Source organism: Kogia breviceps, chromosome 1 (assembly GCF_026419965.1).
Source record: "Kogia breviceps isolate mKogBre1 chromosome 1, mKogBre1 haplotype 1, whole genome shotgun sequence".
Taxonomy (NCBI): Eukaryota; Metazoa; Chordata; class Mammalia; order Artiodactyla; family Physeteridae; genus Kogia; species Kogia breviceps.
Genome location: NC_081310.1, coordinates 42118815 through 42133407, shown reverse-complemented (window position 1 = coordinate 42133407; position 14593 = coordinate 42118815). Strand labels below are relative to the sequence as shown.

The 14593-nt window shown below is 44.4% G+C and overlaps 1 protein-coding gene across 1 annotated transcript in view; it reads right to left on the bottom strand.

The window, feature by feature from the left end:
* Positions 1-12769, bottom strand: part of STX6 (syntaxin 6) — a 43500-nt gene extending 30731 nt beyond the window's left edge. Inside the window, exon 1 of the mRNA XM_059059737.2 lies at positions 12491-12769. Coding sequence (XP_058915720.2) covers positions 12491-12525 — 35 coding nt within the window. The 5' untranslated portion in view covers positions 12526-12769. The remainder of the gene's footprint in view (positions 1-12490) is intronic.
* Positions 12770-14593: the final 1824 nt, after the last annotated feature.

Here is a 14593-nt window from a genome sequence, read left to right as displayed (position 1 = left end):
CAGAAGGCCACACATTGTATGATTCCATTTCTGTAACATTCTGGAGAAGGCAGAACTATAGGGAAAGAAAACAGATCAGTAGTTGCCAGATGCTGGGCATGGGGGACACAGAAACTTTTAGGGGTGATGGATCTGTCCTGCAACTTATTTGTGGAGGTGGTCATTACTGACGATATGCATTTGTCAAATTTCACAGAAGTATACACTAAAAAGGGTCAATTTTACTGCAGGTAAATTATAACTTTTTAAAAAATGAGGAAAGGTGTTCTTGGGACTCAAGATTTGATAAAATTAATTTTTTTTTTACTGTTTCATGAAGAACATTCTTGAAGGAATATGATTCTCATTTTTCTTTTTCACTGTGAGGGAGGAATACAATGACTACTAGTATAGTTTGGTGCCACTGCCTTGATTTAGGCTAAGGCACCAGCAGTTCGCACCATCAGTGTTATTGTCAACATGATGAAAAAAAGCAAATAACATCTGAGTAGTATCATGAAAACCAGTTTAAGCTGAGGGGCTCTTCTATGAAAGGATCTTGAGACCCCCTTGGGATCCAAGGGCCACACTTTCAGACTTGATGGGGTGGAGGGGCAGGTGGGTAGATTCAATTCTAGCAGCACAGAGTGAAAGCAAGGAGTCCTTAAGCATGCAAGAACTTGTGCATGTCCTAAAGAAGAAATGAAAGAAATGGCAGGAATTAGAAAAATGCTGCAAAGCAATCCCAGGATGACATTCAAAACCCAACAGGCCTGGCCAGTGACCTGGCTTATTCCACTCTCAATCTCTTATTTATTTATTTATTTTTTCAGTATGCGGCCTCTCACTGTTGGGGCCCCTCCCGTTGCGGAGCACAGGCTCCGGACGCGCAGGCTCAGTGGCCATGGCTCACGGGCCCAGCCGCTCCACGGCATGTGGAATCCTCCCGGACCGGGACACGAACCCGCGGTCCCCTGCATCGGCAGGCGGACTCTCAAACACTGCGCCACCAGGGAAGCCCCAATCTCTTATTTTTAAAAGAGGTTTCATTTTTAGTTTTCATGTAGTAGCAAAGACACAAGAAAGTCAAAGTAGTCTTAGTTTACATTTCTAAGACACGTTTTAAGGGATCACAAAGGTGGGAACTGTCAGCAATGGTTCAGATCTTGAAAAGCCAGAACATGCAGTGTGTCAAGGAATCCTATCTTAAAAGCAACTAACGGGTGGGGGGGGTCCCTCAAAGTCTAAAACATCTCCCTATTTTTCTTCTTCCAATATCAATTCAGCATAGCATTACCCCGAAAAAGAAGGCATGAATGGAGAGAAAACGTGTCACAAACAAAACCTATTTTTAAGGCAACTATTAATGGTAACCAGAATATCCCAAAGAACTTAGAATTTCTGAATAGTTTCAAGAAATACAAGACACAATGTAATAATGTACCAGACCCTACCTAATGAGACAACCTGCTCAATACAGAACTATTTGTAAATATCTGGGACTAAATATTTAGAATCACCTGTCATTCCAAGTAAATGGATGAATAGGACAGAGGAGTATATAACCACGACAGCTGTTTGATATTTGTGAGGGTTTCAACAGAGAAGAGCTGGTCGAATTTTCTTCACCTACTTTCTCAGGAAAGGTAAGGGAGCTGTTTCTGCATGAATTGGCTAGTTATAGGCATGCCCAGCATCATCTACTCCATGGTTAGTGCTCACCACACAGTGAGCCCATGTGAACATGCTGCACCCTGTGGGCGGTGCTGCAGCTGACGACTCCTTAGTCAACAGTGATCCACTTTCATCTGTGCTCTCCAGAAAGGTCAAAAATCACAAGATATTGCCTCTGTTTCCTGTAGAGTTAGGTGCAGCTCTTTTCAGGTTTTTCTTCCAAGTGCGTAATGGAAATGATTAAAGTCTGACACTCACAACTTTCTATGAGGAGCCATGTATACCTTGAGTTTTGGGAGCTCTTCAGTTTAGCAATCTTCTTGGTAAATAATAATCTGCTCACAGACAGCTTTGGGTATCATGTCTGACACCATTTCACCAAAAACTTGCTAATGGCTTTCCTAGGAATTACAGGTTTAGCTCCTGACCCAGAGAAATCTTTCAATCCACTGAAGGAGAGAGATGGCTATCTCCTACAACAGTCAAGCAGATGTTCTGCTCCTATATCTGTTGTAGATGCTTCCAAAGTCAGTTTTGTCTTACACGTTTCATGAGTAACAAGAGTCACAGCGTTGGAAATACTACAGATGAGCCTCTTTCCCTTGCTGTTCACCAAACGGCCCATCAAAATGATGGGACCCATCATATCTTCATGGATATGAACTCCTTATGACCACCAGAATGAAGGTCCTTCACTGCAAGCCATGCCAGTGCCCATGGGACCACCTGTAACACAGAGCTTCTTTCCCAGTAAGCAACTGTCAAAAACGAAAACACAGTCCACATCTTTGAAGAATGTATCTTTCACGCAAAAATAAAGCTTTCATCTAAGCTTTCAAAAGCAGATTCTTCCATTCCTTATAAATAAAGAGTTGACACTGGCAGGACTAACCAATCCAGTTTTGTTTTTTGCCACGCCATGTGGCATGGGGGATCTTAGTTCCCCGACCAGGAATCGAACCTGCATCCCCTGCATTGGAAGCACGGAATCTTAACCACTGGACCACCACGGAAGTCCCCCAGTTTGTTTTTGAAGCCAGCCGAGCACTAAACCCTGGTCACTGTTAGCTGAGTCCCTCCCATATAACATTCCAGTCTGTTCCATCATGGTAAAAGGCTCACCATCTCAACCAACCTTTAGGGCCTCAGGCAATACATCCAGATGTCCATAAAATATTTTCTTATCTGGATCTCACTAAATTTGTTGGTAAGATGCGAGGAAGAAGTATTTTAGCCATTAGGTAGCTTTTGTTTCCCGGAATCTGTCATTCAGTTGGGCCAATGAATTGCAGGATAACCATAGCTGCAGCCTCCATCAGCCTTTTGATTTCTCCTTTCTTCTTTGACCATGCTGATAGGCTCTGAACTGGCATCCGTTCCAGTTACTGTGGTTGTATAACAGTTTCCCCAAAACTTAATGGCATCAAACGACCATTTTTTGTGGTGAGTCTGTGGGTCAGGAATCCGTGCCGAATGCAGAAGAGATGGCTTGTCCCTGTTCCACAATGTCTGGGGCCTCAGCTGAAAGACTGCCAGGCTGGGGCTGCAGAAGCAGGTGCTCCCCAGTAGTATCTCTGTGTCTGCGTAGTCTCTCCACATGAGTGCTCCAGCAGAGTGGCTTCAGTAGAGCTGGACTTGTGTCCCAAGTCAGAAGGATGCAGGTGGAAGCTGAATTGGTTGGTTGTCTTTTGTGACGAAAGCTTCAGGAGTCAAACAGTGTCATTTCTGCCTCATTCTGTCAGTGGAGGCAGTTACAAAGGTCTGCCTGGGTTCAAAGAAAAGGAATGAGGACCCCAGCTTGAAGAAGAATGCCAGCTTCACAAGTTAAGAAAAGCAAATGGGACAGGATATATATTGGGGCGGCCACCTTTGGAAAAACACAATAAGCCACAACACCTATACCTGGGGCAGCACCCATCCTGCATGTCTCTCTACAGTGGGGTCCCTGTTTCGTCAACACCCTGAGAGGCTAGTGAAGGCAGATGGTTTCCACTCTACTAATGAAACCTGAAAAGCCTAGGCTGGGCAAACCTCTGCAACCCTATCACCCTTCTACCCCATATCCCACCAACCTGTTCTACCACCACCAACCCCTTGGGCCAGGTGAGAAGCTCTTTTTACTGCTTGACTTCCACACTCACATCGTTTGTATTTAAGGGGAAAAACACACATACCCTGCACTTGACCTTACTGCCATTTCCAAATTCAACTTCACTGTGATAATATCTTTCGCAATAATTCTCCTGGAGGGGAAAAAAAAAGAGTCTACTTAGTTTCCTATAGTTACATACAATTTTGACCTCAACCTGCTGCTGCTTCCACAATGCTCCTGGGATAGCACTACTGCCACCAATGACACAGCAGGTCAAAGTCATGGGTGACTTGAACTCGTCCTCATTTCCAGTGTACTTGACACCACAGCCTATTTTCTTGAAACTCTCACTTCCTTGCTTTTGTGACACTGTGCTCTTCTAGTTTCTACTAATTTTCTCTTTCCTCTTCCTCCACCTGGTCCCAGTATTTTTATAGCTTCTAGGTGCTCATCAACACTAGCAGGTTCAAAAGATTCCTTGAAGCTGATGACTCCCCACTGCATTTCCAACCCTAACCTCTCACCCAGGACTAATTCCTATATTTTTAGCTGCCTACAGGATCATTCCATTGGCCTAAAACCAAACCAATCATATCCTCCCTACAAAACAGTAAATATTCATACAACAAAATGGAATAGAAAAAAAAAAAAAGCTTCCTCTCTAACTTCCTCATTTTAGTCAACAGTGACACTATTTTCCAAGATTTGAAACTTGTCTAGACAAGCATCATCATTGACTCTTCTCTTCTCACCTTGCACAACCTCTACTTCAGCTGCATCACTGGATTTTAGATCTAGGAGGAACTTTCACGATAACTAGTCTGCACTCATTCAACAAATAAGAGAACGGGGGCTCAGACTTCTTGTCTTCTGGCCTCTAGTTCTGCTGACCCAGAGCATGAGGGGCCGCCTTCCAGTACCAAGACCTATTCAATCCCATCTTTGCAAAGGCTCCAGACAAATCTATTTTCTCTATGGAATCAGAAGACCCGGGTTTGAGCCCTCAGAAGTTGTTTGACCATAAGCAAGTGCATGGTAAATGCTAGTTAAAACCACCTCCTGATTAAGAATTTACAATAGGAAACATTAACTTTAAACTCCTCAGCTGGGTGTTCCACGCCTCCTCCACCCCAAAACTGGCCGACTTTAATCTCCAACCTGATTTCTCACTGAAACAAAATCTGTTTCACTTGGCAGGTCTTCTTCCCATCCTCCCTTTCCTCATTCCTGGCTCTACTTTCACTCACTGCTTCCCCAGCTGGAAGAGTCCTTACACCTCTGCAAATGAAAAGCAGATGTTTCCTTCAAGGCCCAGATTGAGGCCCTGCTTGCTTCACTAAAGTGTCACTGACCAACATTCCCCCTGGGGGTCTTTCCAAGTTTTTTCAGTCTCCACAGTATCTCAGCTCTATTCCAAACTCTTACATGCAAAGCATATTGTCTTTCACCTACACTGTTTCACATATCTGCATAGTGTTCTCCAAACCAGACTATGATTTCAGGAGCCAAATAGACTATTAGGCATTCAATAAATGCCTAATTCAATATAACAAACGTCTGCAAAGTGGTTTTTACAGTGAAACATCTGATTGGGGAATTCCCTGGTGGTACAGTGGTCAGGACTTCTGCTCTCACTACTGAGGACCCGGGTTCGATTCCTGGTCAGGGAACTAAGATCCCACTAGCCACACAGCCCAGCCAAAAAAAAAAAAAAAAAATCTGGTTGATTTTTAAAAAGTAGAAAATGAGACCTGACTTAACATTCAATTTTACTGGATAAAATTACTCTGTAAATAAGGATAATTTTTTCACAGTGACTATACCAATAAACAGTTTTTTCAACAGTGTGACTAAAATGCACAATGCCTGCCTTCAAGGAGCTCATAATCTAGTGTTTAAAAGGCTGTACACACAGACCCAGAGATGGTTAGAGAATAATACAATGTAACATACACTATCTTGCTCATCTGCTTATTTATGCCTTTATTTCAACACAGATCCACAGCCAAGAACCTGGAAATAAATCTGTCCTTGTTCGGGCACACAACGCCTCCAAATCAGCAAAATATTAAAGAACCACAACATTCATGCCTTTTACTTACAGGAGAGGCTCACTTGGTACCAAAATACTCTCATATTCCACCGCTCAATTTCTTAGTGGCTTATTCTGATTAGAGGTTGCAAACAAGATAGGGGGAAAAAACTACAGAACCCAAAACTCAAAATGGGCTCACTCATCAAACAAATACTATGTAACACCTTACTGAACATAATGATGAAAACAACATGGTTCAAATATGGTATGTTTCACCTAGCAAATTAGTCAAGATTTCTTAAAAGGAGACTCAGTACAGGCAAGGGGTCAAGGGACATGGGCCCATCAAACTTTGGGGGGTGGGGTAGTGAGTCGAGTGGAGTTAGGGGTGTATCCTAGAGGGCACTTCGGCAACAGCATCAGAAGCTTTGAAAATGTGCACCCCCTCTGAATTAGCAAATCTGCTACAGGACTACAGGCTATGGAAATAATCAGGAGCAGCAATGAAGACCTGTGACAAACAGGCCTGCCACTGTAACAGTGAAAAATTTAAGTACATCATAAACCTTGTCCTGGGTGATGTTATATTACATTTATATAACAAAATACAATACAGTTATTAAAAAGCCTCCCCACCAAAGGCATTTTAAGGATATAAAAAAATAACAGATGAAAAGATTATAAGACAGCATGATCCCAATTTCTTAATGATTAATAACAACAATAACACCCATTTATATAAATCCTGGCCTTTCCAATTACAGGCTTATGAACTTGGAAGTTTTTTTTTTTTACTCTCTAAGTTTCATTTTCTTCATTTGTAAGATGATAATAATAATAGTACTGGTACCTACTTCATAAGGATTAAAAAGACAATCCCTGTCATGTTCTCAGGACAGTGACTGATATATTTATATATATAAAAAAAGAGAGATCAAAAACTGATGGATAGTATTACATAAAACTGTTAATAGAAACAGATTTAAAAAAACACCAAAAATAATTTAACTAATTATTTCTGGATGGTGGTATTTCAATGAATTTTTTTTTTTTTTTTTTTTTTTTTTTTTTTTTTTTTTTTGCGGTACGCGGGCCTCTCCCTGTTGTGGCCTCTCCCGTTGCGGAGCACAGGCTCCAGACACACAGGCTCAGCGGCCATGGCTCACTGGCCCAGCCGCTCCGCGGCATGTGGGACCTCCCCGGACCGAGGCACGAACCCGTGTCACCTGCATCGGCAGGCGGACTCTCGACCACTGCCCCACCAGGGAAGCCCTTCAATGAATTTTTCATCCTTTTTTATATTTTTATTTCCTAAGTTTTCTAAAATGAGCATTATCACTTTAAATGTTACTCCAAAAAACAAAGCGCACACACACACAAAACCAGTAAGACATGGTCTTTCCTCTAAGAAAGGGCAACCTGTTTGGATGGAGACATATAGACAGTTAAAAGAGAATGTTTACTGAGCACTTGATATATGCTCCAAACTGTGCTGAGGCAACTTATACGCATTAACTCATTTAATCCTCATAACCGATAATGCAGGCATTGTTAAGCCAATTTTGTACATAAAGAAACAGGTTCAGAGAGGATAACTAATGTGCCAAAAGTTACACCAAGTAATTGACAGAAGTGAGATCCCAACCTTGGGTCAGCTTGATTAACAAAGCTCAGTTCTTTCACCAAACTTCACTGCCTCCAGAAGTCACATAAAAAGAAAAATTACAAATAGAACATGCATTTCCTTTCCCTTTACGCCCAGCTTTGTTCTTCTTACAGAATTTATCACCACCTGCCTGACATACCATATATTCGTTCGTTTACTCTCTGTCTCTAGAACATAAGATTCATAAGGACAGGGATGTCATTTTTTCACTGCTGTACCCATAGCCCCTGGCACACAGAAACCAGACACTCGGTAAGTGTTTCAGAATGAAGGATTCCGAATACAGCTGTGACCTGATCGTGACTCCGAGGTCACGTCTGGCAGAGGTGCAAATGAAGCTTGCTGAAGAAGCTGCTTCCAAGAGTTCAGGTCGGAGAGGACAAGGACATGAACTAGGGTGGAGGAACCAAAACCAGAGAGGAAGAGAAGATTCCAGAGATATCCAGGGGATGCACTGATAGGCCCCGGTGACCAAGTGGACATGGGACTGAAGGGCTGTGAGGAGTCAGGAGTAAAGAGGGCTAAGAAGAGGCAGGCATTTTTAAGGAGGGGGAAGGAAAAGAAAAAAAGGGTTAGATATCCACCCCATAGCATGGGGGATGTCGAACAGTTAGTAGAAAACACAGAAAAACACACAGGAGAGAGCTGGGTCAGAGTGACTGGCATGCAGGATGTGCAGAGATACACAGGGACCACTTGACACAATGGGAATAATCAAGCTCACCCAGTGAGAACACACAGGAGAGGGTCAACCAGACAAACTACAAATTAGGGGCAGGCCTGAGTTGATTCAGTAGAGCTAGGGGTTCTGGTAGTGAAAATACCACTGTGAATGTCTGTGCCAGGTAGGGCCACATCTGACCAATTGTGGTAGTTTTCTCCCGTGTTCTGGGATTCTGCTCTGAACAAGAAGACATCGAGGGCTTCCCTGGTGGCACAGTGGTTGCGAGTCCGCCTGCCAATGCAGGGGACACGGGTTCGTGCCCCGGTCTGGGAAGATCCTACATGCTGCGGAGCGGCTGAGCCTGTGAGCCATGGCCACTGAGCCTGCGTGTCTGGAGCCTGTGCTCTGCAATGGGAGGCCACAGCAGTGAGATCCCCACGTACCGCAAAAAAGAAAGAAGACATCGAGAGTGTCAAAACCTCACAAAAAGAACTTCGAACACTCAGGCACTAATCACTGCATATTTAAATTAAAACAGCTTTCGAACTGGTCTCCTTTTTATTTTTAAATTTTTATTTATTTTTGGCTGCGTTGGGTCTTCATTGCGGTGCGCGGGCTTCCACTGCAGTGGCTTCTCTTGCTGCGGAGCCCAGGCTCTAAGCCCACAGGCTGCAGTAGTTGTGGCTCGCACACTCTAGAACGCAGGCTCAGCAGTTGTAGCACACGGGCTTAGCTGCTCCGAGGCATGTGGGATCTTCCCGGACCAGGGCTCGAACCCGTGTCCCCTACACTGGCAGGCGGATTCTTAACCACTGCACCACCAGGGAAGCCCTGGTCTCCTTTTTAATCTTTCTACACACTGATGCATCCAACACTATTACCGAATCAATATTCCCGAAACCCTAATTTCATGTCATTTCCCTGCTTTAAAAATCTCCAATGGCCTCTTAGAGAGACTCTTCTTGACCCTATTCTACCTGTACCTGTAGAAGTGTTAACAGTATGGTAGAACTAGGCAGCTGAATTTTGAATCCTGGGTCCACTACCTATTAGCTGTGTGACCCTGGGGAAGTAACTCAACCCCTCTGTGCTCCCTCAGCTCCTCATGTGTAAAATGGGGCTAATGCCCACACCACAGAACTGTTCGTATAAAGTGCTTACTTAGCATGCAACGCCTGACATAGGAGTTGCATCCTTTGAATGTTATCTATTATTATTATTACTTCTCCAAATAAACTTCCTACTGCACCTGGGATGCTCTCCTTGATGATTTCTAAACACACAATGCCTGCCTTTGCTGGCAGTGTTCCCACCCACAAACCACCACTCTTCAACCACAACCACCAAGGAGAATTTATTCAACATTTATGCTATATATTCAAGGTGCTGTGCTGGAAATACAGGAAAAACAAACAGTTCCAACCTTCAGAGCTCACAGTCAAATAATGAAAGACACCCAGAGGAAGAGGTGCAATAATGTGTTACAGGTGCCAGGGGAAGCACTTCCTGGAGGCAGTGGAGATGCTGACACTGAATCCTGAAAGCTGAGTGGGTCCATCAGGCAGAGTGGATGCATGTGGAGTAAGAGCATCCAGTCCTGTGGTCACCATCACTGCACTGAGTCAGGTGAAGCCGGAGCTCTGGGCTGAGGGCTGGCAGAGTGAGTGGAGGGTAGAGGAAGGCCTCGTCACGGAGGTCAGGAAGTGTTGAGATTTTATTCTGTAGGCAACAGGCAGCCACTCAGTGATGTTAAGTAGGGAACTCCTGCTTGGGTTCTAGAAAAGCTACACCTGTGCTGCCCAACATGGATGCCACATGTGACTGCTGAACCGTGCTACTGTGACTGTGGAACTAAATTTTAATTAATTTAAATTTAAAAACTGATACGCAATTCAGTTACTGAAAATTTTTAAAGTATATTTGGAATAATTTGGGTATGTGAATCTATTGAATACTTTTTCAACTGTAAGTTTTAATGAACTCTAAATACAGATCAAGTGTTCCTGATGAAAATTTAGCATCCAAATTGAGATGTGCTGTAAGTAAAAAATACACACCAGATTTTGAAGACAGTACAAAAAGGGTAAAATCTTCTTTAATAATCTTTAGATTAATCCACACGTTGAAATATTTTCACTATACTACGTTAACAATGACATTAAAATTAACTTCACCTGTTTTTTACTTTTTACTGTGTCTACTAGGAAATGTAAAATGGAATGTGTGGCTCACCCTGCATTCTGGAGAGCACTCATCCAACAGAACCAAGGCAGATGCAAGGGGAAAGAGACTGGAAGCAGGAAGACCAATAAGAGACTCTTCTTAATGAGTCCAGAAGAGACACAGGCCTGAATTATCTAAATGCTCCCAATCTTTGAAACTTAATTCAAGACCTACTACTACCCGCAAAGCTGTTCCAGTCATAACTGTTCCTAATGAGATGCCTTTCTCTGAATTACTGGGGGAGTTAATCATCTGTAGGATTCACTTCGGCACTTAATCATTTCCACCTGTCATTTCTACTTAATTCTGGGGTGAGCTGTTTCTCAGATTAGACTATCAGCTCCTAGGCTAAGGGCCACAATTTAAGCATCTTTAATTTTTCCACATTGTACAGTGCACTTTCAAAACTTTTAATAAACAGAACTACGTGAATGGCTCCCCATATATTCCGTCGCATAATCCGGAGACACTCGCATAGCTAATTTTACTTTTCCTTAGCAGAAGGTTTTGACATCTTAACGACATGAGCTAAAACCATGTAAAAGTCAACCAACACCCCAGGCCAATGTTCCAATAAAGCAGTGATATCTAATCAGCGAGCAAGCCTTGGCAAACTGTATTGGATACTAGCAGGAAAAAAAAGTCAAGATGGCAGAGCAATTTAGCATTTTCACAAATTCCATTAAAAATCAAACCAAAAATTCTGATTATCTATGGCCTCCACTGCCAGAGATAACCTCTGCAACCTAAGCATCAAGAACATTCATTCAAGGGAAAAAACACACAGCTTTCACACTTAAAAATCAACCCCTAAATATCAATCCTTCTAATAAGCAACACATTTTCCAGATAGAGAGCCACATATTACTAATAATCTAGACTCAGCATTTTCCCATCTATATTAAAGTCCGGTGAAGAAAAATCTTTTTAGGGAAATGTTAAAATATATATATATCTTACTGTATCATTGATAATAAAGTATTTCACCTAAAGTACCACTTAAATTTTCTGAGAGGAACCCTTAAAACACACACACACACACACACACTCAAGCAAATGGTCAGCTTTTACCCCTACAAAAAAAGGAAGCTAGTAGTAGCAACTAGTTGAAAGCAAAGTGACACTTTATGGTTATTATCACTGATCTTTCCAGAACTTTGCAGTTCTCAGAATTTTCACGTTTGTTTGACATTTAAAACAAAAGCTGACAAGTTATAACAACAACAGAATCGATCTTTCCTGAATTTGTTTAATGGCTATAAAGGCTATGTAACAGTGCAGATAAAGTTTCTATCTCCAAACGACTGGGCAATCAAAGATGGAGTCACGACAGCTCATAGGGAAAAATAAGTTAAGGCTGTTCTAGTCTGAAAGGCAGAAGAAATGGGGGAAACCTGTCAAATAGCCTGGATGAAATCTGGGAGTTAAAAGAAAGCACTCATTTCCTTTAGCACTGTGGGAAAATCCCGGTGCTAACAGAAAGCTAAGGAAAGTTTGGTTTGGCTGATTTCATTTTGTTTTCCTTCCAACATCATCACTGAGTTTGAACGGCTGCTTTCCTCCCCTCCCATTACTCAGTAAAAACTCCCCCACTGAATTGAGTTGTCTTCCGGAGCCTCGCGCCCCCGCCTCCCAGCCTGCAAACGTGCTCAGACGCCTCTGGGTATGTTGTGGTCTCACCAGTCTGCGGGCCAGCACTCCGAACTCAATGGACAATGGGAGCTCACCCCCGTCCACGCCAACTACAAAGCTCAGGAGGGCCATTTCCCTTTTCCTGCCCAGATGCTGTTTTTCCCCCTTCTAAGCAGGGCCCCGTGCTCCACTACAGCTGCAGTTTGGTCTGAGAAGCCTATCTCCCTTACCACCTGCAGAGCTGCTGAACCCCTCCACCCCTCCAAATAAGTTGTAGGGCAGCGCACAGGCCAAAGGGGACCCTCTCCCCAGGGGCTTAATTGGGGTCACAGGTTTCAAAGTCCAGGTAGGACGGGGAGGGGATGTCTCTGGACGCTTGATCAGGGCCCTCAAGGCTAAGCCGTCCCCACTGTCCCCTCGGCAGCCTCTACTTGTCTCCCATCCCCCTACAGCGAGGAGAGCGGGGAGGTGCGGGAAGGCAGCACGGCCACCTCCTCCTCCAGTGGAGCCCTCGGCGACACTCACCCTTTCACCACAAAGAAGGGGTCCTCCATGGACATGGCGTCCCGGCCCCCGGCCGCCTCACGCCTGCTCCGCGCACAGCGCGCCCAGCGAACCTCCTTCTGACCACCCCACCCGCCTCGCGCGGCCGCCGGCGCCTCGGCCTGGGGGACCCGGAGCCTCTGCGCGCGCAGGCCGGGGTGCACTGGCCCGCCGCAGGTCCAAGCACTTAGTCGGCACCGCAGACCGAATCCCTGACTCTGGTGCCCGGCCCCGCGACCGCCCCCTCCCCCGGCTCCTCCCGGCGCGTCCGGCTGCCTGGCTCCGCCCCCGGGTTGCTCAGCCTCCGCCAGTCAAGAACGCCGTCCGCCGCACCACTTCCGCACCCATGCTCACGTGACCAGACCCGGCCCCGCCCCTTGTCGGCGGGGCATGGGCACCTTGTCACAAGACCTTGGAGACGGGGCTCTGGGGGTGGTGGGGGAGGATGGGTCTTCTCTCGCCTCGCCGCTCAGGATTCAGGGGGAGGAGCTGCTTGTTCCCTTGCGGGAAAGGCCGTCGGGTTTCCTAGATACGCCGTCGTACCTGCTTTGCACAATCCTTTCACCTTTCCTCAACTTTTGATACTTGATTTTTGATAACATGTTGATTTAGAAATCCATCTCGTCCGCGACTTACAATAAAGCGTGCTCGTATACATTATCTGACTATGATAATATTGAACAACTCCTTTATGTAAGTTTTACTATATCCAGCAATGCGCTGAAGGCTGTATGTGCATTATCTCAATATTCTTGGGGGGGGCAGTATTACTATTCCCATTTAGTAGATGGGAGAATTTCAGAGAGGTTTCAAGATTTCTTTCCTGTGCTCACACAACCTGGACAGGGCAGAGCCAGAGAATCTGTACACTGTCTACCAGACTGGGCTGTATTTTATTTTGCTGTGCGTTCATTTCATACAGCATACGGTGCTTCCCAAGAGAGAGAACTTTTGAGGGACAAAGAAAGGGCCAGGTATAGCAACTTCTTCCTGGCTAAATGGTTCAAAAGCGATTCCAGAAAGCATTTTGGCCGGAACAGTTATCAAATTTATATGCTAGATATGCTGTGGGGGTTGTGAACTTTAATTGCTGATTATCATTGAGCACTTCCTGTATGTCAAGCACCGTGCTAAGTGTTATCGCAGTTGCTCTCACAATGAGGTAATTACTGTTGTTATCCCCATTTTACGAGTGAGAAGTCTGAGGCTCTTGGAATGTTAAGTGACTTGCTTAAAGTCACCAGTCATTTTGGAGATGGGAGAGTGCTCAAAGCCAGACAAACCCTGTTTGAACCTGAGTTCTATTTTTCAGTTCCTCATATAAAACATGGATAATAATATTTAACTCATGGATTGTTGTGAAGGTTACATTAAAATGCATGGAAACCCCAAAGCCCCAGCGGAGTGAGGCAGTGAAGTCAGGGAAACCAGTCCAGAAGCTGCTGTGGTCATCTAGTCTGAAGGGGTGAAGACCAGACTAGGATGATAGCAATTGTAAATAGAGAGGAAGGGGAGAATCTGATAGATGTTTCCAAGGAAAAACAAAACACCTAGACATGACGAAAGACTGAATAGGGTTAAGGAGGAGAGAGGTGAAAGCCAAAGACTCCAGTCTTCTCTGAGACCCTGGAGGAGCAGTGGAGGTCAGGTGTGGGGGACAAAAGAAGCTGTTGGAAGAGAACTGTTTTGGTTCTGAACATATTGCGATGGGGAACTGAAAAGGGATCATCTTTCATTCATTCAGTAAACACACAGAAATTGAGAAGATGAGAGTTGTGATTAAGAGCCATAGCTGCAGCCAGATTACCTGAGTTCAAATCCTAATGCTGCTACTTCCTGACCGTTGTGTCTTGGGCAAGCTGCTTAGTCTCTCATTGCCCTCAACTATGAAATGGATACTATAATAACACCTTCCTCATAGAGAGTGTCATCAGGATTAAATGAATCAGTGTCTGAGAAGTGCTTAGAACAGTGCTGACACCTGTTGTATTCTTACTATGTGCTAGGCACTGAGGACACAGAGATGTACAGGCTTGGTCCTTGACTTCAAGGAACTCTCAGACTGGTGGGAGAGCCAGGCCAGTT